The 26,926-nt window shown below is 39.2% G+C and overlaps 1 protein-coding gene across 4 annotated transcripts in view; it reads left to right on the forward strand.

The window, feature by feature from the left end:
• The window catches only part of LOC149140384 (Transducin/WD40 repeat-like superfamily protein), a 264,051-nt gene that overhangs the window by 128,153 nt on the left and 108,972 nt on the right, over positions 1 to 26,926 (forward strand). For all 4 annotated transcript variants that reach the window (XR_016264991.1, XM_089450078.1, XM_089450077.1 and 1 more), the window contains exon 12: positions 21,421 to 21,476. Coding sequence is in view for 3 of the 4 variants with exons in the window: in XM_089450078.1 (XP_089306204.1) it covers positions 21,421 to 21,476 (56 nt within the window). In the remaining variant the exon portion in view is untranslated. The remainder of the gene's footprint in view (positions 1 to 21,420; positions 21,477 to 26,926) is intronic.

Genomic DNA, 26,926 nt, shown 5'->3' on the forward strand with positions numbered 1-26,926 from the left:
TCTTGAGTCAAAGAAAGAAATATTGACTTCAAAGGGAGCTGGAAGCAGAATTTGACATGAAGAATCTTGAATTGATACACTACAACTTGGGACTTGAGGTTTGGCAGAATAATTGGATGCATCAAATAGGTTTGTAGTGCTGATGATGAATATAGATACTATTGATGGTTGGGATCTGGTATGGTTTCTTGGAAGAACATGAAGCAAGATTTTGTTTCATTGCGGAGGTAGATGATATGGCAGATTGTACAATTAGTTGTGAAGCAGTTTGGTTCCATGAAACATTTAATGGACTATTTGATGACATCTTGGATTTGATCATGATACTCAATAACGATTGTCAAAGAAATTGGTTTTCTCGTGGAATGTCGAAGCTACAACATATCTCCACGGATGAACAGGTAGTTGCTAAAATGAAACTATGAGTACTTCGGAGACAAGCGTGCGCTTGTGGATATCTCTTCCTTGTTTGAGAGGGAGTGAGGATGGACACCTTGTTCTCCATGTGTCATTAACTATGGCCAAAAATAACAGTCGTAAGTCCAATACATGAACATGGGTAGGGAGAATGGTGGATTGGATAAGCATCGGGGACGAACATTTTTGAGATTTGTACTGTGACCAAGACTAATAACCGTAATTCAAGTACATTGATCTCATATAACAATGGTCCATAAGACTGACATTTCCTTGTGTCAGGTATTGTGACAATGGATTAGGAAATGATCTTGTTGAGGACATACTTTGGTTAACCTAGGGGGAGTATGTTTTTCGGAGAGGTGGTGTGGTGTCCTATTAAATGCCTCCCAACCAATGTTGCACGAAGCGGGAGCGAAGCGGAAGCGCGGAGCGCGGAAGCGTCATTTTCCAAAAATCTAGGAAGCGAAGCGTCCGCGGAAGCGTCTGCTATATATATATATATTTATATTTTTTTGCATTTATACTCAAAACAAACATCCCAAATACCAAATTAATTGTAGAAGACATGAAAACATGCATATTTTTGCATAAATCAAGATAGATATGGCATCCATGATTCCATTGTAGTTACTAGTATGTACAACAATCATCTATATTCTAGCTATTACAAACATACATCAAATTTTTAAGCATATTATAAAACATAAAACATTTAAGCATATTATAAAACATAAAACATAGAGCATATTATGATTTATCTAGCAAGTGAGCAACTGTCAACATTTGTCATGTCCAAAATTCAAATAATAATGTTTACAAAATATGTCACTTGGTCACCGCCAAGCCAAAAAGGTTCAAAATTCAAATTCACAAGTCTACAAGTCTAATGAGTAATCTATGACAAAAAGAAGTAGATTGTGAATATATCTACTAATCTCTCCTCCTTCCACCACGAATAGAACGTGATGGCGGGCCTCCACGTGGTGGCAATGAAGAAGATGGTCCCTGTGTAAGTCGTGGCACTGGAACTGATGAAGAAGAACCCCCTGCTGTTGGTGTTGAACCATGGAACCTAGGAACCAAGGGACCAGATGGGGGTGGGGGTGGTGGCATATCAACACGGTCATCATCATCCTAGAATCGCTCAAAAAATTCATGCAAAAAAAAAAAACACTAGTTAACAAAAAAATTAAAAACATGAATTAGAGAAATGCTTTATAAGGGAAAATTGGAAAATTCATACCACAATGGACATACTTGGATAAGAGCATCCTCTAATTGCTCTAGTCGCAACACTCCATCCTCCAAATTGGGCTCCTCTGGATTCTTGTCCCAAGTCAACAAGTCTTTATTAGACTTTGCATCTTCACAGTAATGGGACAACAATCGCAAGTTGTAATGAACATAAACCAAGCTCTCTGCCCGGTCTAAATTCAACCTGTTCCTTTTAACACTGTGGATGAAAGAATAAGAGCTCCAACACCTCTCTGCAGAAGAAGTGTTTACCACCTGTGATAGCACCCGCAATGCCAAACTCTGTAGAAGTGGAGTAGGCCCTCCATGCATGTTCCACCACTCAAGAGCAGAAAAATGCTCTCGATCTTGAATTGCATGCATGCTCCCAAATGGACCAGTGTTGCTCGTATAGTTGCTCACCTGTCTCCGTACCAATGCAGCCTCCTCATTATCAGGGATTAATCTACTCAATGCAGCCATATATTTTTCGTGAACCTCTTTATCTTGGTGTGGTTTTTTCCTGCTTCCCCCCCAGGTGCTGGTGTTGAAAGCCATGATGGATGATAGTATTTAGGTGTCAAAACATATGCTAATGCATGCAATGGAATATTTAGCATTTCCCATCGGTTTTGCACCTCTTCACGAATATAATTGTACAAGGTGGTATCTCTAGGCTCAACAATGTCTTTAATCTGCCCCAACATGCTATCCATTTGCGCATACACCTCCCCAATTACTGGTCGATCTGAATCTGCAAACTTGATCATGTAATAAATTGGTTTGGTGAATTGCAAAACATATTTAACCTGTGACCAAAAGTAACTGTCAAGAACAGTGTCCTTGACTGCATTAGCACCATCTGTGTCAGTGTTAATTTCATCCCATGTTTCAGCACACACCAGATTAGTTAAAGCTTGTCTCACCCTCACTAGCCGCCTAAAGGTGAGGTAATAACTAGCAAATCTTGTCTTTGCAATTTTAAGCAATTGCAACTTGGAGTAAGTGCCATAGAAGTAGTTTACCCTTGTATGCCCTGTGATGAATTTAATGAGCTGCTTCCCTTTCCTGTAAACCTCAGCAATCCACCCACAATCTTTGTGTTTCACAATATCATGCATCAAAAGGTTCAATGTGTGAACCAGGCACCCAGAGCAAAAGATGTGTGGATGAGTACGCTCAATAATTTTCCCTGCTAACTTACAATTTGCTGCATTATCTGTGATCACTTGAACCACATTATTCGGACCAACATCTTTGATTGATTTCAATAGGAGATCTGCAATGTTTTGTGCAGTTGCACTGATGGAGGAGGAGTCATGAGATGCAATAAATACTGCACCACTAGAAGAAACACCAAGAACATTTATCAAATGTTGGTTTCTAATATTTGTCCACCCATCTGATACAATGGATACCCCATAATCCACCCACTCATGTGTAAAACGTGTCAAAGCTCTTTGAACCTTAGCTTTTTCTCTTTCTAATAACACTGTTCTAGCTTTCTCATAGTTGGGGGCCTTGTATCCTTTTGGGGCTTCATTGATGGCCTTTACCATGTCATGCCAATAGGGAGAGCGAAGCACATTGAATGGTACACCGCAAGCACAAAGAAAACGGACTATCTTTCCATCCACATCATCCCTCCCAGCAACATTAAGGAAATTCCCTATTGTTTTTCTACCTCCAGAGGTTGCAGAAGTACCATGAGGAGATGGGCAACTACCAAATTTAGAGGTTGCACTTGATTCAGAATGAGTTTTTTGTTTCTTGTTTTTTCGTTGTGCAGCCATCTCTATTTGGATGTATTTTTGTCTTTGTTCACTTGAAATGTTTGGGCAAATGGTTACCCCCACAGAACCCTTTTTTTCATCACTGTCCAGCACCCCACAAAGATGCCTCCTCAGACGGGTATATGAACCCGTATATGGTTTTCCTCCATGACAACCATGAGGGCACAAAAATTTGTAAGATCCACCACCCTTTCCCCTTCAAGTTTGGTCACATAGTTCCACAAGGGATTTGATGTACCTTTCCCATCTTGTGCTTCAGTGTCCCCTTCAAGTTCATCCCCTTCCTCTTCAAACCCTTCCTCCTCATCATACATTGGGTCACTACTATTAGGACCAAGTTCATCCCCTTCCTCTTCCCCTCTATTCCTCACCCTTGCCATCATTAAAACCAAGAGTGGAATGATACATAGAAGCCAAAAGAACACCATCTTGGAATATGGATATAGGTGGTGGACAACCTGTAAATAAAGGAGCAAGTAGAAACAATGGGAAAGAGTAGGAGAGGGAGGAGAAAAATACAATTTTTTTTTCAAAAAAACAAGGGAGTTTGGGGTTTGAACTTACCTCTTTAGCTCTTGTAGATGAAGTCCTCCAAGCTCTTGCTCCAAGCTCCTCCTCCTTCTCCTAGCTCCTCCTTCTTCACTCCTCCAAGCTCTCCTCTCTTCTCCTCTCCTTTCCTCTCTTCTCTTCTCCTCTCCTCTCTTCTCTTCTCCAACTCTCATAAACTCAAAGTGAGAAAATGAGAAGAGAATGGGGGCTTTATTCTTTTCTAAACTCACCCTAAACTGACCCTAACCCACCCCCTCATGCTTAGTTAAGTTAAATTTTAAATGAAATTAAAAAAAAAATATGTTTATTTTGCTGCCCCGCGGGTTGCGTGCGGGTTGCGCCCGGGTGGCGTGCAGGTGGCGTGCGCTTCCGGGCAGGTTGCGTGGCGCCACCTCTTGCCCGAATCGCCTTCCGAAGCGCGATTCCGGGGGCAACGCAACCTATATGGCAGGAATCGTTTTTAAAACCAGGAATCGTGCCACCTCAAATTCGGAATCGCGCTTCTTTTGGAGATTCCGGAACGATTCCGCACGGGTCGCGGTTCCGGGTTAGGATCCGGGGGGGGGGGGGGGCGATTCCTGCAACCCTGCTCCCAACATTGTGCTCTGATCTAGTGGAGAGATAGAGTGTACTTGTCAAGGCCTTGGTAGTTTGACAATGCTAGTTATGATGATGTTATCATCATTGATGGTTATCTATTTGGATCCTCTCTTATATGAATATTTCAACTTGAGATTATCCTGTTGAGTCATTATGAATACCTCCCTAGTTAAGAGGGAGTGTTGAAGTTGTAGCTAGAGTCGGTCTTCATAATGTAAATTTATCATATTTATTATATTTTTGTCAAAGCATGTTCTTCATGCTTAGAAAGTAAAAAAAGAATCAAAAATAATTTATTATGAGTCAAAAGAAAATGTTTTTGAGTCATGTCCCATTTAGACATTTGTAAGAAAAAGAAATTTGATTTTTATGTTGAGTCATTAGTCCACAAGATGGCCAAGTCGACTTGGCCCTCTAGAGTGACACCCATTCGACCCTCCTGGACAGCTATATATAAGAGACAAGTTTGATGACTTTGGAGCACATACATTCATCATCATATCGTATATCTTTTGCATGTAACAAAGGAGAGATAGACCAAGTTGAAGGAAAGAGAAGAGCTTGCATATGTGAAGGAATTTTAGTGAGAATGGATGAAACATTTGAAGTAATTGTAGACCAATTTTCAGCCCCTCTTGTTGCAGGTCCGAATTTCATAGCTTTGACCAGAATTTGAGTAGTTTGACTAGCGTTGACTTGGATTCTTGGAGGTGACTTGGAGGAGGGTTGGACTTGGTATCTTGGTGGCAATTTTGTCTTGGTCTTGGATATCTCTCATTTTGACCTGATTCCGTAAGAGAAGGATTGTTGGGTTTTCCCTTTGTGGATTTTGCCTTTGCTTGCGGCCTAATTTTGGTGTCTCTTGTGTCTTTGTTTGGATTTTTGTATAATTCCTTGATGAAGAACACATAAGAAGACATTTAACATTCACAAGTAATTATCAAGAACTACCATGCACTTGGTTTCTCAGCACAAATTTGGATACAAAAATTATGCCACCTATAAGTTGACCTTCTTGTTTGTCCACCATGATTCAAGAGGTTGTCACGTTGGCCCCATTACTCATGGAAAAGGGGTTAGCCACATGAAGACTATGAAGAAGACTCTAGAAGGGTCAAAGTTGTAACTCTAGTTAAGAGTTGAAGTAGTCAAAATTAACCCCTAGTTTGCTATGGGGCTGTGTTATAACCGGGCCACTAGGAGGAGCGAGGTTTTCATTCAATTAACTTTCATTTTGTTCCATAGTAGAGTAGAGTAGCTTTGAGTGGATAGAGAGAGTATAAGAAATGGGGTTGTTTTCTGTAGTAGCACATGGGCCATGGGTTTTAGGTAACTCCATAGAGAGTGCCTTCTTCTTTGTACTTGCAATATTTTAATTCTATGCAAAAGAGAGTAGAGCAACCTCACCTTCCAGTTGGCTTTTCTCCTGAAAGGGTTTCTTAGAGCATACATTGGTGTTCATTGTGATTGGTGTATGTTTGTATTTCACTGTTCTCTATTTTCTGCATTTTATCTATTGCATGCACACACAACAAAATCAATAATAAGATATTTGGAATCTGAAGGAATTTAACCCTTCATAGTATAGATTCCTGTTTATTTTAATAGATCTGCTGTGATTAACTGCCCAATGGAATATCCATGACAATTTACAGATCAGAACAATCACGTTCAATGCTTCAGTTACAATGTATATGTATGCGCCCCATTAGATGAATTAAACTTCAAATATATCTGCCTATTATGATAATGGTAATTTGACCCTTATACCTTCTGCTTTATGGCATATAGATTATAATTTCAACAAATTGACATACTAACTTCACCCTTATACCTCCCATTTTATGGCATATAAATGATAAGCAAATTTATATGGCGTAAAATTTCATAAGGCAAACACTTTTACATGTGTCTTTTCATGTTAATTTTATTATATCCCAAGAATGCTTTCAAATCTTGCCCCTCAGGAAAAAGGCACGTGTACTTTTCAAGCTATAATTACCCCTTTTTCTTTTATATATATATATATATATATAGATATATTGTCCCATACAAACAAAGAAAGGGCTGAACCTGTTTTTGGGCTTCTCAATGGACACCTTAATTGCCAGGGCAGGGGTGAATGGATTTGCGGTGCTCTGCAACATCTTGATTGATTGTTCTGCCTTCTAGATCTGCAACATTGCTTAGATTTGAGCCGTATCTATGGTGAACAATTCCATTTCACCCCATAGGTGTCCAACAATGCTTGGAATGGACTAGAGGTTAAAGTAGTCACTCAAAGAAACCTTTCACATGATGCTTGCTGCACATTGAGCTAGGCATCACTCTGTTGTTGTTGGGGTGGTGCATGGATTGTATCCTTTCTCTTTGCAATGTGTATCTTCAGACCAAATGCCTTGATGATTAGTTCCGTGTCAATTTCATTGCAATATCACTGAGATCGTTGGGTTTGTCATGTAACCTCCTCTTTTTTTAAGAATCAGAGATAATGCACAAAGCATATTGCAACTGATCTTCTTTCCCAGAAAAACACAACTACAGTATTTAACACAACTTCATAACGAGCTGTGGATTGGGAGATTTGGAACTGTGATAAGAAATTGATTTTTCCCTTGGCTTCTAGCAACAGTAGATTGGATCAGCATCAACAATGAAGCTTACAATAGTGATCTGATTTAGAAGATTAGATTGTTGTGCTGAGATCCTCCTCAGATTATAAACAAAATGCTTTCATTGTGCTTAAGGATTCATGAATTTTTGCAAGTAAAATGAAGAGTTTTTATGTTAATTTTACAGAACATCATCAAAAACAGAAACATGTACAGAACATCATCAAAAACACATTACAACAAGCACATGATAAAGGAGTTCACCCCTCTTGGACTACGTCTCCTTGGTTCAGCTTCCAATGGCTCCTCTCTATTTTGCTCAAAAGTGTAAAAATATGTGTTTACAATGCTCAAATGCATCTGCAACCTGCTCCCATCAGTCCAAAATATTAAAAAATGGCTATCTATCATCTTTTTGCATCCAATTTGGTGGAAAACTGAAGAAGTTATGACTTCTCCTAGTTCTCCCAATATTCGCTCCACAAATTGCCCCATTTCCGGCATGATCCTACAAATTAGCCCTAAAAACGCGCTAATTGGGTGAAAATTTCGCCGCACGGTGGGCCATAATATATCGGCCAACTGTTTATCACAAATCACAATCGGCGAGGAAACCAGCGAGCTTTATAGTCTGTGAACGCGACGGGCGATGTGCGATTGCGATGTGGTGGACCCGACGAAAGTATTAACCGCAACCGATAAACATATCACGTTCGAGATCCTTTCGCAAATTGCAATTTGGCAGAGTATCAATGATCCATATATGCAGGACTTCTGTTTTTCTGCGAAGTGTGATTGCAATCTACGATCCATTGCATCGCACCTAGGCTGTTTTGGGGCCGATTTTTAACGCCGACTTGCTCGCGACATGCGATTTGCGATATGCGGGGGGCACGGCCTGCCACTTGGTGCATCCCCATTCACTGAAGGGCCTTGCCACATCATCTTTTCTTGCCACCTGTCCAAGTCAAACTTGAACTTTGACTTGCTCTAACTTCTTCATACGAGCTCGGATTCGAGTGTCGTTTGCACCATTGAAATCAGAATGACGAGCTCTTCGATCTGAGCTAAGTTTATCAAGATTTTGACACTTTGAGTTTTGAGCCTAATTTTGAGCACTTGATCAAGCAGACTCTGATGGCTATGGGTTAGTGATAGGCAGTAATTTTTGCAGAGTTTGTACATAGGCTGGCTAGAATAAAAAATAAATATCTAATGCAATTGCTCAATAGAAAATAATTGCCGGATTTATAAATATTTGAGCAATTTTACAATGTAGAGCCTTTGAGCCTAGATCTAAAAGCACACTTCTTTTGAGATGTACAAAGAAATTATAGATTTACAATGTATCTGTAGATGTGCTTTTAAGTATAAGTAGATCTACATTTTGGCTTTTAAAAACTACGAAGGTTTTCATATTTTTAAAATTTTATTTTTGTTTATAATTAAGAATTATACTAAATTGAGATGGATTGTAGATCTGGAAAAATAATGACCTTTCAAAATTTAAAGCTTTTTTTCCTTATGAGAAATGACAAAGAAATAACTCCTTTTTCAGATTTGACAAAGAAATGCAGGCTTGAGCTTTGAAGTTTGAAGTGATTCTTTTCAATGATTCACCATGGCCCTTTCTCTTGAAAAGAGTACCAAAGAGAGGTGTTACTAGGCTCTTATCCTTTTTAGCCTAGTGAGCACATTAATTACTTTTGTCTCAATGACATTTATGAGTTATATTAATGTCATGGGTGAAAAAGGTACTTATAACTGTTGTACCATGTATTTAATATAATACTAAAGCCATTTGTACTTTATAAAGTTACTTTATGTGTAAAGTACTAAGTGTACTTTTCTAATATTAATGTGAGTTGAAAAATCACTTTATGAGAAAAAATAGAAAAGATACACAACTTGTAAAAGGTGCTAGGAGAATTTTAAGTGATGGGGCCAATGTATGGGGGGAGTCATTTGGGAGAATTGATCTCAACCACACATCTTGAGATTTGAGGATGAAATCTCAACCATTGGATCCTAGGTTTAGGGATATAATCTTTTCCAAGGAGACAAAAGAGGAAAAGGGAAACTCATTATTCACTTTGCTGTTGAGAGAGAGGATGAAAAAAGAGGAAGAGGAGAAACTTCATGAAGGAGTAGACGAATTGCAGCTAGAGAAGAGGAGCTTGAATCCCAAGGAGGAGAACCTTCAACAAGCATGAAAATCGAGGAGGAAACAACAACATGATTTTCGAGGAGCTGAGGCACAATTTTCAAGGGACAATAGCATGATTTTCGAGGAGATTTTGAGCATAAATTTCGAGGAAGCAACTTAGTTTAGGCCTGAAATTCGAGGCACAAATTTCGAGACAATGAGCCATAATCAACACGAAAATCGAGGGGGATTTCAGTTATTGTGTGGCACGAAAATTGAGGCAAAACAATGACCTTTAGGCACAAAATTAGAGGCATCTTTCAACACAGATTTCAAGGAATATTTTGGGCACATTTTTGGATGAGCTGGGCAGAGAAGGTTTGCTAAATTTCTGGGCATGTAATTTTGTGGAAATTTGAAAACTTTAGTGGGCATAAATTTACAGAAAAGAGCATTTAATGCTACAACAAAAAAGGGAGATAAGTACTGTGTTTGTTTTACGTAGTTATTCTAAATTTCTCGAGCAATAGTATCCTCCTTTGAAGACCGGTTTTCCCAAGAGGTTGTGGGGTTTTTTCCGGGGTCAGCTCGACCAAAAACTAGTGTCTCAAATGTGTTGAATGCTTGCATAATTTTTGCATTAATTATCCGCTCATAGGAAAGTGAAAATTAGTAGAAGCACTCTTTAATGTTTGCAATAAATGCATTATGAAACTTATATCCACATGACAAAACATGTGGGCTGGGCCTAAACAAACACATGCAAACTTGTAAACTGGGTTAAGGGTGCAGATAATTTATTTTCTACATGGTATCGGAGCCAAGTTGAAGCTCATATCTTATTTTTCACTCAGCTGATAAAGAGGGCAACCAGCATCTAAAGTCTTTAAATAGTGAACCAAACCTTTGAAACTTTGCCAGAAACTCAAAAACTTCAACAATTCAGAGGGAGGAAGGTTCTAACTCCCAGATTAGCTCCATTTTGTTGGTTGTGGGCTCATGGCTATTAGGTTGAGAGTAGAGGACAGATTGATAGGGGTTGAAAACTTTGGCTCATGGAAGGAGACGGTTATGCTTTTATTAGAGGAAGTTGAAGTGTGGGATGTTGTTGAAGCAGTGGTACAAGCACCCACTGATCCAGCTCAGTTGGTGGAGTTCAACAAAAAGAATGTGAAGGTAAAGAGGATCCTTCTAGATGCCATTAGGGACTACTTATTCCCTCATTTGTAGGGATGAGGTATGCATATCAGATGTGGGAGTCCTTGGTCTCTTTACACCAAAGTTCTAATGAGAACATGAAGATGATGTTGAGACAAAAGCTACGCAACACCAAGATGAGCAAGACCGATAGTGTCACCTCTTTCCTCGCCAGAGTCTCATAGGTGAAGGATGAGTTAGCTGCCATTAGAGAGGTTGTTCCAGAGGAGCAGTTGGTTAGGGTTGCCTTAGATGGATTCACCAAGAAGTGGGATGGCTTTATCCACGACTTCATGGCCAGAGAGCACTTTCTTGGCTGGAGGAGGAGATGGGATGATTTCATCCAAGGGGAGATTAGGAGGAGTGCAAGGGGTGGCAACAAGAGTGGTGGGGGAGGTGAGTAGGAGAATGTTGCTCTTGTGGCAAAGGGCAAGAAGGGTAAGAAGGTCAAGAAGGGGTCTTCTAGTGGAGCAAAGCAGGAGAAGGGGAAGTAGAAGGCTAAGGAGAAGGACATGAGCAAAGTGAAATGCTTTGCTTGTGGGAAGATGGGTCACTATGCTATACAATGTCCCAACAAGAAGGGTAAGAAGAAACAGAGAGTTGCAAATTCAACAAATGTGGATGATTTTGTGGCTATGTTTGATTCAAACTGTGCTTTGGTGGTGAGTATAACCACTCATGTCACATCTTCCCATGCATGGTTCATAGATAGTGGAGCATCCTGCCATATGACCGGAGTTAAAGAGCACTTCACGAGGCTTTTAGAGGATGATATTGACTTGGAGGTTGTGCTTGGACACAACTCCAAAGTCAAAGCGACATGAATAGGAAGTTGGAACAATTTCATTTCAGAGGGAGTCATTAGTTCCTTTGAAGGGGACAGATGTTCTTTATGTTTCGGGGTTGAAGAAGAGTTTGATATCAGTCTCTAGCTTGGAGGACAAGGGGTTTGAGGTACTATTCCGAAAGGGACAAGTGTTGATATATCTTAGAGATCTAGTATCGAGTCTGCTTGTGTGATTGGAGCTCGTAGTGGGAGACTATACAAACTTATGTTTCAACCTCTTAATGCTATGGTAGTGCAAACTAGTAGTAGTGAGTTATGTGAGCTATGGTATAGGAGGATGGCCCACTTGCACCATGGAACTTTCAGGATGTTGAGGCAGATGGTTACAAGTTTGCTTGACTGTGGCACAAAGCATCATGATGTGTGCAGGGGGCATGCTTTGGGAAAGTATACCAAGACACCTTTCTCGAGTAGTGACAACAGAGCTGCAGGTATCCTTGACTTGATTCTTTCTGACGTATGTGGTCTTATGTCCCATGTTTCATTGAGTGGATATGAGTATTATGTCATTCATTGATGACCACTCCAGGAGGACCTATATGTACTTCTTGAAGACCAAGGATGAGGTCTTTCGGAGATTCAAAGAGTTTAAGTCTGTTGTGGAGAACCAGACTGCGAGGAAAATCAAGGATTTGAGATCAAACAATTGGGGCGAGTATACTTCTGCGGAGTTGAGGGAATTTTGTGGGAGTGTTGGCATCAAGAGGGAGCTCATTATGCCTTATAACCCTCAGTAGAATGGGGTGGCAGAGAGGAAGAACAAGACCGTTGTGGGTTCAACTTGAGTGATGTTACATGATCAGAGTTTAACTTTCTTCTTATGCGCCGAGGCATGTAACACTGTTGTTTATTTGTAGAACATGATCCCGCACAGAGTCTTGGGGAGCAAGACTCTTGAGGAGGTATATACTGGCAAGAAGTTGGAAGTTGGGCGCATCAGGATATTGGGTGCCTTACATATTTACACATTCCTGAGGAGAAGAGGACAAGGTTGGAACCCACTGCAGAGAGGGGTATCCTAGTTGGTTACAATGAGAGACCAATATAGACTACTGTATATATCTTCTTGCACAAAGGAAGATTGTCCTGAGGCAGGATGTGGCATTTGAGAAGGAGAGGGCTTTGGGGAGGTCTAGGGAGGTTGATTAGGTAGAGTAGCAGGCTCCTCAGCAGGGTGCCACACTACAGGTTTCAGGTGCATTGGGTGGTAGATCTGGATTAGGAGGTTCTCATCAGGGGTGACAGGTTCACAGAGTACAGCTTTGCTTGGTTCAGGATCATCTCGTGTAGGTTCATCAAGCACAATATCTCAGAGTTCAAGATCTCCATTGGTTATAACAAAGCTTTCCTTGTTAGGAGGAGAGGTACTAGTTGAGGATTTTCCCATACCACCACAGGGGACTACTACAAGGAAGAGGAAGCCAACTAGTTTTGAGGAGGTTGCCAGTGAACAGATTTGGAGGGATGCCATGGTGGAGGAGTATGCCTCTATCGTGAAGAATGATGTCTGGGAGGTAGTGTCACGTCCTGAGGGGAAGCTAGTGGTGGCTTCTAGGTGGCTCTACAAGATCAAACATGCTACGGATGCTAGCGTGCAAAAGTTCAAAGCTCGATTTGTGGCGCGGGGGTTCTCACAAGTAGAGGGAGTTGGCAATGAGGAGACCTTTACATCGGTTGCTCATTATACTTCCATTAGAGCAGTGATATCTATAACAACTGAGATGAGATGGACGATTCACCAGATGGATGTGAAGACCGATTTTCTCAATGGTGTTATACAAGAGGAGGTGTACATTGAGTAGCTTGAGGGCTTTGAGTTGCATTGTAGGGAGTCTCATGTATGTAGGTTGAAGAAGGCCTTGTATGGTTTGAAGTAGGCATTGAGGGCATGGTACGAGAGGATATGTGCCTACTTGTAGCGGATGGGTTTCCAGAAGAGTGATGCAGATTCGAACCTATACTTTATCTTGGTAGGTGACGATCCACACATTCTGGTTCTGTATCTGGAAGGCTTGTTTATTACAGGGGTGGACAAACTCATCCAACACTGCAAGAGAGATCTTGCTTCTGAGTTTGATATGAATGATATGGGGTTGATACATTACTTTCTGGGATTGGAGGTTTGGCAGGAGGATGGGCATATCTTCATGGACCAGGGAAGATATGCAGGTGATATCTTGAGCATAATTATAAAAATCGGTTGGCTTGAACCAAAAACTAGTCAAACCGACTGGTTCATTGGGTGATCAGGTCAAACCGGCTAGTTCAAACCTACCGGTTCATTGAGCGACCTGGTCAAACCGATCGGTTCATTGGGCGACTAGGTCATATCGACCAAAAAACCCAGTTGAAGGGTCCATTTCTCCCAGATTTCACAAAAATCGGTCCTAACCGGATGATTTAGGACCAAACCGATCGGTTTAGGATAGAACTAGCCAGTGTATGGTCAAACATGCTGGTTTTGTCCTAAACCGGTCGGTCAATTGCCAAGGCTGCAATAGACCCACACGACGTGGTTTAGGAAGCTTCCGGGCCGTTTTGGAGGGAAAATAAAGGTTGTTTTTGCACAACAACACCCTCTCCAAGCCTTTAAAAAGAGCTCACCCCTCATTTGCCTCACACATCTCATTTGAAGTTTTTGTGAGTTTGATTAGGGGCTTGGAGAGTGTTGAGTTTTTGCTGGAGTAGTCATCTTGGAGGCTTGGAGTTGGAGTTGGAGCTATTTTGGAGATAGTTTGGAACTGTTAGTAGAGTTGGCATCTTCAAGAGGAGGCTAAGGAAGCTAGTTTGGAGTAGTTATCTTGGAGGCTTGGAGTTGGAGTTGGAGCTATTTTGGAGATAGTTTGGAATTGTTAGTAGAGTTGGCATCTTCAAGAGGAGGCTAAGGAAGCTAGTTTGCATTTCTAGGTAAGGATTTTCACTTGAAAAATTCCTCATTTCACTGTTGTCCATCTATTAAATCTTTTTATGTGTTCTATGTTATCAAATTTTGTAGGCTACAATGGGCATTTTTTTTGTTGAATTTACCTTTGGTTTTCCATTTTTCTTAGCTGCAATTTTTTTTTTTTAAATGGCAGATTTCTTTGCAAATTTTAATTATTTCAAACCAACATGGCTTTAGAAGCCAAAGACACTGCATGGGCTCATTGTGATGTGATTGATGGAAAAATGATATGCAAATTTTGCAATAAACCTGTTGGAGGTGGGGGTATTCTGAGATTGAAACAACACTTGGCTGGGATAAGAGGCCAAGTAAATCCATGTGAAGCATCAAATGAAGTGTTAGGTCTTGTTAGGGCAGAATACCTTTCCAAGTTTCAAAAGTTTGAGGAGAATACGGTTAGGGAGAAGGCCATCCAAGATGAAATTGTAAGGAAGAGGGAATTATTAGAAGCCATGAAATAGAGTGGGTATGATGATTATGAGATTCAAGACTCATCTTCTATCCCTTCCACCAATGATCCCTTTCACTACGTTCCTCTTGCTCTTGGCCAACAATCTAAAGGAACAAAGAGAACAAACATCCAGAGTTATTTCTCATCCTCTGTCACCATTGCCTCTGCTAATCCCACTTCCTCCTAGCCAAGTCGTCAACCCACTTTGGATCAACATTGGAAAAAACAATGCAATGAAACTTGTTATCAATACATTCCTAGATGGTGGTATGAAGCAGATATCCCATTTAATGCTGCTCGCTATGTGGGACTCTGTTATAGTTGCAGGAAAGGGCTTCGAAGGCCTTATAATGCATGACTTGAGGGGAGCTCTTTTGCAAAAAGAGATTTCTTCCATTGATGAGATTTTGGCTGAGTATAGAGAGTCATGGCTCAAAACATGTTGTTCCATCATGTCAGATGGATTATTATTAATTTCATTGTTTCTTGCCCTCAAGGAACCATGTGTTTAAGATCAGTTGATGCATCTGCTAAGCTAAAGAATGAAACCCTTCTATTTGAGCTTTTGGATGAGATTATTCAAGAAGTGGGGGAGCAAAATGTTATGCAGGTCATCATAGATAATGCCTCAAACTATGTTCTTGCTGGAAAGATGCTTGAGTTCAAATATAAGACCATATTTTGGACTCCATGTGTTGCACATTGCATAGCATCATGCTTGAGGACCTAGGCAAAGTGGAGTGGGTAAAAAGCATTGTAGAGCATGCCAAGTGCATTACAAAATACATCTACAACCATTCATGGGTATTGAGCCTAATGTGGAAAAACACTGGGGGCAAAGAGCTTGTTAAGCCTACAATTACGAGATTTGCAACTCACTTCCTCACGTTGCAATGTATCAATTCTCAACGAAAAAACCTGTAGAAAATGTTTTCTTCTGATGATTGGACTAAATCTCGGTGGGCTCGTAGACAAGATGGTAAAGACACGAAAAATAAAGGTTTTGACAATTATTTTTTGAAAAGGTTTGCAGAGCTTGTGAAAATTACCAAGCCCCTTGTTAAGGTGCTAAGGATGGTGGATGGGAAAAAATTGGCCATGGGATATATTTATGAGGCTTTGGATCAGGCAAAGGAGAAGATACGAGCAACTTACAAGGATAGGTTAGCTAAATATAGCCGTATATGGGAGATCATTGATAACAGATGGAACAATCAACTCCATTGCCCTATACATGCAATTGGGTGTTTTTTGAACCCAAAGTATCATTATAAAGCTCGGTTAGGAGATTTGCAGGATGGGGAGGTCAGAGATGGATTGATTGATTGCCTGGAGAGCATGGTCCCTATCCATGCAGACCAGTTGGAAATACATAAACAACTTACTCTTTTTAGTATGGCAGTTGGTACCTTTGGAAACAACTTGGCAAAGATGGCAAGAGATGTGGATCATCCAGGTAAGAAATTCCAATTTGTTTTTATTTTCAAGTTAAATTGTTTACAAATTTACAATTCAAATTATCTATAAATACTTGTGATTTGTAAATAAGTAATAAAATGAACTAAGTTATTAATTAATGTCTTTTTCTTTGCAACATATTGGTGGGAGTCATTTGGCAACCAATGTCGTCAATTGCAAAAGTTTGGAATTAGAGTCCTCAACCAAACTTGCAGTGCTTCAGGTTGTGAGCGCAATTGGTCTGTTTTTGAGTGCATACACACGTAGAAGAGAAACCGCTTGAAACAAAAACGGTTAAATGATCTTGTCTTTGTGCAATACAACCTTCGACTAAGGCGAAACCAAATGATGAACAAAACACCTGATCTAGATCCCATTGTGTTGGACGATATTGATCAAACATCAGAATGGGTGGATGAGACTGAAGATCTTGTGTTTTATGCTAATTTTGATATTGACATGGCATTAGGGGGGGATGAAGTAGATTTGGTAGCGCCACCAGAACTAGGATTAGTAGCCGCATCAAGAAAAGGCAAACAACTAATGGAAGGCACTAGTAGTGCAGCTCGATGAACTCGTGCTTCCATTAGGTCCACTTCTGCTGTTATTGGTGGAAGTGTTACTACTAAGGTTGCAGATGAGGTTGAGGCACCCTTAGACTCTGAACCAGATGATGTCTATGTAGCTCCTGTTGATGATCCTATGTCTAGTAGTGGTGATGAATTTGATGATTGATCATGTGTAGATTTGCAGTCTTGTAGTAGGCCAATGGCCTCATAGCTTGTAGCATTGTTTTTGGACTTTATAGGCCATTTAGAGCCTCATTGCTTATTTATTTTGTCGATGGTATGTATTGCACGCGATGCCATTTTGATATATTCACATTTACATGGTTTATAGAATGAGCAAACGTTGCATATTTTGTCTCTATTGGCTTGGAATCATGGTTTTAAATCATAAAATTATTTTTTTTCATTAAAAATTAATTATTTAATGTATTTTTTAAAAAAACCGGTTTATTGAGATTTGACCGGTTCTGGCTTGACATGTTTCGTTTTGAAACCCGATTTATTAGGTGGACCGGTTCGTCACCGGTTTCGATTTTTAAAACTATGATCTTGAGGAGATTCTGTAGGGATGGTTTCAGGCCTATGACTACTCCTATGATCACCAATTGGAAGAAGTTGCATGCTTCTGATTCTGAGTTGGTGAACCCCACTTTGTATTGTTAGATGATCGGTTCATTGATGTATCTGGTCAACACTAGACCAGATATTTGTTTTGCAGTCAACACATTGAGTCAGTTTATGATGGAACCTAGAATGTACATTGGGTGGATGAAAAAATGGTGTTGAGGTACTTACAGGGCACAATGGATTATGGTTTGGACAATGTTAGAAGTGATGGAGTCAAATTGATTGGTTCCACAAAATCAGATTGGGATGGCAGTGTCAATGACTGGTAGAGTACTTCGGGATGTTGTTTCTTGTTGGGATTGACAATTGTGTCGTGGTTTAGCAGGAAACAAAGATTAGTGGCATTGAGCAGCGCAAAGGCAAAGTATATGGCAGCTAGTCAAGCAAGATGCGAGGCATTCTGGCTTCACAAGATGCTTCAGATGTTGAGACAAACTACGATTTACGGTGATAATTAGAATTGTATTAAACTCTCTGAGAATCCAACCGGTCAAAGCATATACAGATCAAATACCACTTCATCAGAGATTGGGTTCAGCGAGGGGCTGTGAAGCTTGAGTATATATCCGCTGATGAACATGTTGCATACATTCTCACCAAGTCTTTGCCAAGAGGCAAGCATGTTTTATTTAGAGATAGGATGGGAGTGGTGAGCAACATCTTCGTCGGTAAGAGGGAGTGTTGAAAATAATCCCAAGGAGAGGTGTTACTACGCTCTTATCCCTTTTAGCCTAGTGAGCACATTAATTACTTTTGTCTCAATTAACATTTATGAGTTATATTAATGTCATGGGTGAAAAAACTACTTAGAAGTGTTGTACCATGTACTTTTTCTAATATTAAAGTCACTTGTACTTTATAAGGTGACTTTATTTGTAAAGTACTAAGTGGACTTTTGTAATATTAAAGTGAGGTGAAAAATCACTTTATGAGAAAAAAATAGAAAAGGTACACAACTTGAAAAAGGTACTAAGAGACTTTTAAGTGACAGGGCCAATGTATGAGAGGGGTCATTTGGAAGAATTGATCTCAACCACACATCTTGAGATTTGAAGATGGAATCTCAACCATTGGATCTTAGGTTTAGGGATTCAATCTTTTCCAAGGAGACAAAAGTGGAAAATGGAAACTCATTCTGCACTTCACACTTGAGAGAGAGCATGAAGAGAAGAGAAAGAGGAGAAACTTCATGAAGGAGAAGAGAAACTGTAGCTAGAGAAGAGGAGCTTGAATCCCAAGGAGGGAGAACCTTCAGTGGACATGAAATTCGAGGAAGAAACAGCAGCATGATTTTTGAGGGACAACATGATTTTCGAGTCGATTCTGAGCACGAATTTCAAGGAGGAAGCAACTCAGTTCAATCAGTGCGAAAATCCAGCAGGATTTCAGTGACTGTCTGGCATGAAAATTGAGGCAGAACAGTCACCTTCAGGCACATAATTCGAGGCATCTTTCAGCACAGATTTTGAGGAAGATTCTGGGTACATTTTTCGAGGAGCTGGGCATAGATGATTTGCCAAATTTCTGGGCATGTAATTTTTGGGGAAGTCTGAAGACTTTAGTGGGCACAAGTTTCCAGAAAAGAGCATTTAATGCTACAGCAGAAAAGGGAGATAAGCACTGTGTTTGTTTATGTACTTATTCTAAATTTCTGAAGCAATAAAATCCTCCTTTAAAGACTGGTTTTCGCCAAGAAGCTGTGGGTTTTTTCCAGCGTTAGGTTGACCAAAACCTAGTGTCTCAAATGTGTTGACTGCTTGCATAATTTTTGCATTAATTATCAGCTGATATGAAAGTGAAAATTTAGTAGAAGCACTCTTTAATGTTTGCAATAAATGCATTCTGAAGTTTATATCAGCATGACAAAACATGTGGGTTGGGCCTAAACAAACACATGCAAACTTGTAAACTGGGTTAAGGGTGCAGATAATTTATTTTCTACATTTCACCACCATGATTCTCTCAGCAGTATAGCATTCTCATCATCCTGGGCTCTAATACAATGTTAATTTCTAGTGTCCTTGGACACATAATTTTATTTGATCAGAAAGAAATCATTACATAATAGGTGAGAGGCATAGCATAGATATAACCTCTAGCCTCATCTCAACAGGCCATGTGTCCTTGACCAACAACTTAAGGATGATCACTATGACAAGGATGTTACGAGACCAATCTATGTCCTAGGGAATACATAGCTTCTAGAATAAATTTATTCTTCTAGGAAAAATGCCTATCTAGAAGAACCTTATTATTCTAGGAGAAAATACCTATCAAAATAAACTTTACGATTATTATGCTAACATCTCTTCTTCTATTGTACATGGATGTTTTTCTTTCTGTCACGTTTTCAATACTTATGGAGTTCTAACTTCTCAGACTCTTTTATTTCCAAAGAAAAAATGCAATTTCTATTCAAAGGAAGAATGGAAATCACACTCTTCAGGTGCTGCCTGCACTTCACAGAAATAGAAAGAACTGGGTTTTTTCTTCATACAAAGATTGTTTCCATCTTCTGATGACATCAGCTATTACTATCATGTTCCTAGAAAGAATTTTACCTTTACATTTCCAAAATTAAATTTGGGCTTTTAGCTACTTAAAAATAGTATAAACATAAAGCGTCCTCCAATAGTGCCATTTTTAATACCTATCCATACTACAGTATTACATAAAAAGGCATTCGGTAACAATAGGAGAACTGCCGAGTAGAATCATAACAAAACAGAATGATAAAGTTTGAACTGGGAAAAATAATTAAGACTTTCAAAAACTTGTAACTGAAACTCCCTCCCTAACCTCCTCTACAGACATTGAAACTTCAGCCAGCAATTGTCCTTCTTTTGACAGCTTCTCAGCTATCCTGTTCAATTCCCTGTATACATGCATAAAGGAAATCCCCACAAGGGATTCTGCTATCTCCTTTAAATGATCCCCAGTTGCCCTGTGTTTCAATTTCACAAAACAGTGCATTTTTATCCAAAACTATTGTTTGATCTTTGAATAGTCAACTATTTTCTGGAAATTTGTTCAGGCTTGATGATGGGGTCGTTCTTATGGGCCTTGATGGTATAATTTCCCAGACTATATGTCCATAGTTTTCAGTAACATCAGTTATATTTTCCAATGGCCGAGGACCAGGCTTCATGCTGACAAACTGTGTCTGCATAATACATAACATGACAAAATTTGAAAAAAACTGCTGGAGAGTTTAGATTGAACTTCACCATATTTTAGCAATTTGATGGATTGTGACGAAGCTTGATCTGATTCGATGCAAGTTCAAGAAATCTTGAAATTTAATAGAATTTGACTGTGTTTTGAGTCTTGACCTATTTTGACTAAGCCATGCAAACTTAACTTTCATTAAGACTAAACCAACTCACGGAGCTCAATTGTCCTGCTTACCAGGTGCTTCAAAATATCCAACTCTTCCTGTATAATGGCAGTTCCTTTCAATATTGCTTCTGCAGGCTTCTTAAGTTCTGTGGAAAAATAAGATGGATTTCTTTGGCTTGGTCTATGGGTCATACATTTTTGAATTTGTTTGTGGATTCTCAACATCTTCCATGCTCTTTTTTCACTTCCCACAGCTCTATCCCTCTTGCTTTTCACACTGCATGTTGTTTCCTTTCTTCACAATATTTGAATCTTATTTGTCCCATTACTTCCTTAGCTCATTCACTTGTAGTCCTCTTTCAGCTTTGTCATATCCGTATATCTATCTCTTATCTCTTGCCAACAATGTGCATCTCTAAAAGTAATACGACATCCATCCTTGCCTGCTTGATCTTCTTTCTTGATCAATCGTATTTCATTGACCTTGAGGTGATGTGAATATTTGAGTACATTCTGATGAGAGGCGATACTAATTTTTCTGTGAATGTGTGAAAGTTAAGGCTTGCTTGCTATTTATTTTCCTAGCAGTGAAGCTGTTCTCATTCAGGTCAACAAAGTCTTATTCCTCTATGCAGGATTGGACCGCTATTTGCGCATATGGAATACAAAGACAAGAGCACTTCTTGCAGCGGTATGTGCTTCATGATTGTTTCGTTGAGTGAATGCAATGGTTTTCTTTTTCCGTTTGGTTTGTAAAGCTGGCTTTCCTGGCCTGGCACATACAAGAATCTTGTGATAAGGGTGAAGATGACATCTGTAAACATCATACATCATTTGTGAAATGTGTAAGCTCCTTGAATGCTTATTAATATAGTTTTGTTGCTACTGTTTAAAAGTTCTTTACAACTATTACTAAAACCACCAACAAATTTTTAAACATTGCCTGAGAAAGTAACATCCATTTTCATAATTTTTATTACCCTCTCAGTTTATTATCAGAAAAATGTTTTGTTTTATTCAAAGGTAGCATAGATACAAGGCGATGAGAGGGCGTGGTATTGGTATAGTGCTTCAAAAGTTAGGGTACATGGGATAATGGGTATCAATGTGTTGTTTGTGTGACTGCAAATATATAAATTTATAAATTCCTTTGTAATTTTTTTTTAACTCCTAGGAAAACCTTGCAGGAAACCCAAGGGATCCTTCTCCACATCTGTGTTTGACATCCCTAGTAAAGCCATTGACATAGACTAGTGTGCCTAACCTAAGGGGATTTGAACTGGGCTCCTGCTGGCACACAACTAGCCAAATGCCAAACAACACTGGCTACAACCAGTTGAGCTAATCCCTTGCGTTTAAAAGTTTGGAAACATCTCATCCTACCTCAAGCAGTTGAGTGAGACTGGGATTGCAAGTACATTGCCAACCCCAATCGGCCCATGAAGGGCAAACATGTCATGAGTGGGATTTGAACATGGGTGGCGTGGACAAAATCTTCTCTAAACTGCCCAAACTAAACCCACTTGACAATTATGTGTGTATACATATATGATGACTCAAAGTAAAGTTAAAAGAAAAATCATGTTTTACCTTTAAGGTCTAAAAATCATGTCTGAAAAATTGAAGTAATCATTAGACAATTGGAATTGAATTCTATTAGTGTATATTCATCCCGCAAAGCAATTGGACATTATAATTGTTTGCTGTTTTCACATAATGGTATACATCACATTGTAAAGCATCAGGTACATGCATGTACAATCTACTGCGTATCTGAAGATACTCTTGATTCTTATACTTCTTTAAGTTTGTCTTGTTGGTACCTGAACAGAAAAGTTACCTTTACTTCAGAGCTTGTAGTAGAAAATATAAATCGCTTGTGATAATACAAAATATCTTCAGCAGAGTATTTATGGCAATGTTCCATTTTCTGTAGCAACATATCAACTACCATTGAGATTCATGATGGATTTTAATTCTATTTTATAACAATTCATCTGTACATGCATGTAGAATCTAATGCATATCTGAAAGATTATCTTGATATATACACTTCCTTAAATTAGTCTTGTTTTTGCTTATTGGCCGCCTAAATCCACACCTGGGCTGACGTGGAGAAAATCTTTAACTCCTCTTGGTGTGGCCTTGTGGGCAAGTCTCGAATTGAGCAGCTATCCTCAATGCTCAACTCCTTTGTCTAGGCCAACTCATAGCGAAGCCAAGAAGGGTGGACCCTACGAGACAAAAAAGAGACAAAAAATACTAAGGTTTGTGTGAAAATTCGAGAATTCCACCCGAATCAACTGCTGCAGCAACTGATTAAACTTCTCCTATTTGTTAATTTCCGAAACAAATTATTTATTGCTTCCCACAACAAATATCGAAGCTAATGCAACTGCAACCTTCACTTAATTAATTAATCTGCCCAAAACAAGAATAGAACAATAGAGAAAAATCCACACAAGTGACAGTATTTTTTGGACAAATGTTACTGGAAAAACCCAATGCGGGAAAACCGGTGCAGCAACTTTGAGGGTTTTATATTATTAAGAAGTAGTTTTTGAATACAACTTTGGATGCCCTTCCGACAATCTAGTTACAGAGAAAATAAACTGGCAGAAAAACTTAGTGAGATTACCTCACTCTACCTGGCAAATCTCGATTGTTTCAGTAGCTGAACCAACTGTCCCCCGACTATCTCTGCGTTGGCCCTGCGTTAGCCTCAAAAGGCTCTGCGTTAGCTCAACTAGGAAATGTCTTGCCTTTTGGAGTAGTTTCCAGCCCTCCTGGCTCAAAAATGTCATATCCTTTGCAAAACTTGGATTTCTGCTCTAGATGACTGCGTTGTCTCTGCGTGAGCCCTTCTGGCTCAACTTCAAGCTTTGTGTGGGCCCCTCTGGCCTAGCGTCAACCCTTCTGGTGTCTCTCTGCCTCCCTATGCTACTTATCCTGGGTCCTGGAGAAGATACTCCAACCCAACTATCCTTGCCCCTCACTGCAATAACTCAGTATCGAAATTCTCCTGGCAACTCCTCTGCTCTGCTTCCGAAAATCGAACTTCTGAACTCTATCTGTGTCTGTTTGTTCCAAATGACTCTCAATCCATCCTTAAATAATCTCCTCGTTGACATTTAATGACCCAGATTAGAAGCTAATCAATGGCTAAGATCATTTCTGCTTGATCCTTGTCTTCTTCTAGAAGTTACACCCACAGTTTATATTAATACTCTTTAATTATTTTAATTTCCTAAGTTTAGACTTAGGGTCCCTTTAAAAATAATTAATTATTTTAATAAAATTGTTTATGGGTGGAATATCCCAAAATGCTTTCTAGGTTCTTTGGAATACATGTGCCTGCCTCCCTGCAAAATTTGAGACTTAGAGCACTTCTGATGCTACCTGAAATCAACAGCTTGATTAAGCTAAGTTAAACTAAATCAAGTTCTAGGAGTTAAATGAAATTACATAAGATGCCTTTGATCATCAATAAATAAATTGTAGTGTGTAATCTTCAAAGCATGTAAATAACTTCACCATGAACAATAGATGTAGTGGTGACAATTAAATAAATGAAGTACTGAAATAGCAAATGAGATAACCAATGAGACCAATGCCAAGAGAGTACTTGTGAGAGTAAATGCTCAAAGTAAAGTACTTGGAAAGTAAAATGCTTGGAAGTAAAGTACTTGAATTGAAAATGCCCAAAAGATAAATGTACTTGAAAGTAAAGTGGCAATGAGATAATGATCGAGTACTAAGTGTTGCAAAAGGGTATGTGATGGAGTGTTGTTGGTTGATTTTAGTTAGATTAGATTTTCACTTGGGCTTTGGTTAATCAAGTGTGTGAGTGCATATCATGAAATGTGTGGTTGCAATAAATCAAATCTAATTGAGGTTGGGGCCTCTTCCAGCCTTATCCTCATCGGTTTAAGGAACACTGCAATGGGGTCCTACAGGGTAAAGCTTAGCTTCAATGAGTACCCTCAAGAGCCCACAGGTCAGTTCATTTGCAAGGAGGTCCAATACTAAGGGAACAAGCCCGAAACCTTACTTCACAAGTCGAACGTTTACCGGTTCCCCTTTGTTGGAGTATGTAACTAGTTTCGGTCTTCATAATGAAAATCTATCATTAATTTATTTATTATATTTATCATAGCTTTGTCAAAGTATGTTCTTCATGCTTAGTGAGTAAAAAGGAGTAAAAAATAATTTATTTCGAGTCAAAAGAACATGTAGTTGAGTCATGTCTCATTTGCACTTCTGTAAGAAAATAAAATTATTTGATGTTGATTTGTAAGTCCACAAGTTGACGAAGTTGGCCCTCCTTGGACAAGTCGGCTTGGGCCTCTAAGAGACTCCTATTCGACCTCCTGGACAACTATATATAAAGGATAGTTCGATCCACTTGAAGGACGTTCACTCATGAACACATAAAGTTCTTTCTATGCCTAACAAAGGAGATATACATTGAGTTAAAAGGAGAGAGAAGAGGCAAGTCTACACAAGAAAAATCTTGCATGTGTGGAGAGTGAATTCTGTAAATGAGTTTGAGATTTCTGAGGCAGTTGCAGACCTATTTTCGGCCCCCTCTGTTGCAAGTCTGAATTGCAGAATCTTTGACCAGAATTGGAATAGTTTGACCTGCGTTGACTTTGACTCTTGGAGGTGATTTGGAGGAAGGCTTGGACTTAGTTTCTTGGCGCAGATTGGTTTTGGATATCTCATTTGATGTGATTTTATAAGAGAAGGATTGTTGGGTTTTCCCCTGGCTAGTAGTCTAATTTTGGTGTCTCTTGTCTTCTTGTGATCTCTACATTTTTCTAAAGATTGAACATGTGTATAATGCTTGATGAAGAATATATAAGCAGTAATGTACGGACAAGGGGAATCCGACTGTTTAATTAAAACAAAGCATTGCGATGGTCCCTGCGGATGCTGACGCAATGTGATTTCTGCCCAGTGCTCTGAATGTCAAAGAAGATACGTAGTATTCACAAGTAATTATCAAGAAGGAGAATCATTCATTAATCTAATTTGCGCTTGATTCTCCAACACCCACAATCTCAAAATAAGAAGATATAGAAGAGGTTTTCCCTAATTAGTCTAAGTTCAACCAACAGGGCTTCTTTGATCATTCAAGAGGATCAAGCTAGGCTTGCAATTTGCATGCAAACATATGAAGGCTTGAAGGAGGTTTATTACTCTTTGCAAGAAATGAAAATTAGCCTAATCTAGGAACATGAAAAGAAATCTATTCTAGACTGAAGTTAGACTTATCAAATGAAATGAAATGAAAACTAATCTAGATTGTGATGTGTGATTAAGCTACTTTAAGGTTAATTTTAGCCCACAATAAAAGAAAGAAAATCATGAAAAGGTACACGACACAAAAAGATCCTCGTTGGGTTGGGGGGATGCTTAGGGGACTCCCCTAAATCCTGAGATGATTATAATGCTTGATGAGATCCCTTGTGAACAAAGGGATCAAAATCAAGAGAAGAAGAATTCCCTTGTGAATAAAGGGACGAAGAATGTCGTATGGAGTTACAAATGGGATCCCTTATAATTGAAGGGATTATAATGGCTCTTCGTGAAGTTACAATGGTGAAATTCGATGGTTTTTTACAGAAGGTTCAAGGAAGGTCTCCTTTAGGTGCTTTGGATCTTCAATCTTGGTCAAATTGCACCAGCACCTCCCCTTGTAAAAGTGCAGGCCTACTAAAAATCAGCAAGCAAAATGTATTCAAACCGTCCAAAAATGAGATTGAAACAATAAAAAATGTTAGTACTTAAGCGACAAAATGCCAAGTGAAATTTCTATGATAATAACTAAGTTCCTACACTAATTAGCTAAGGAAAGACAAAGAGAACTTGGTCATTTGTCAACTAAATCTACTGCTGTTTGGACAACACTGGATTGAAAGTCTTTAGATGCTAGATATGTCAATGTAATGCATGAAATAATAACCAAAAAAGATATAGAACTTGTTATGAGACGGAAGTGAGAGAGAGGTGTTCTTTGAAATCCCTTTTGAAGTCCTTTGAGAATCATTGGTCTAAGTGGGACTAATGCTTCTTAGGATGCTTGAAAGTGGATGGTTCCATCAAAAACTTCGTCAATTCCAAGCTTGAGGAATCTAT

The sequence above is a fragment of the Pinus tabuliformis genome, chromosome X, assembly GCF_031772625.1.
Source record: "Pinus tabuliformis cultivar Carrire ecotype Pingquan chromosome X, CPIR1, whole genome shotgun sequence".
In the NCBI taxonomy this organism is placed as follows: domain Eukaryota; kingdom Viridiplantae; phylum Streptophyta; class Pinopsida; order Pinales; family Pinaceae; genus Pinus; species Pinus tabuliformis.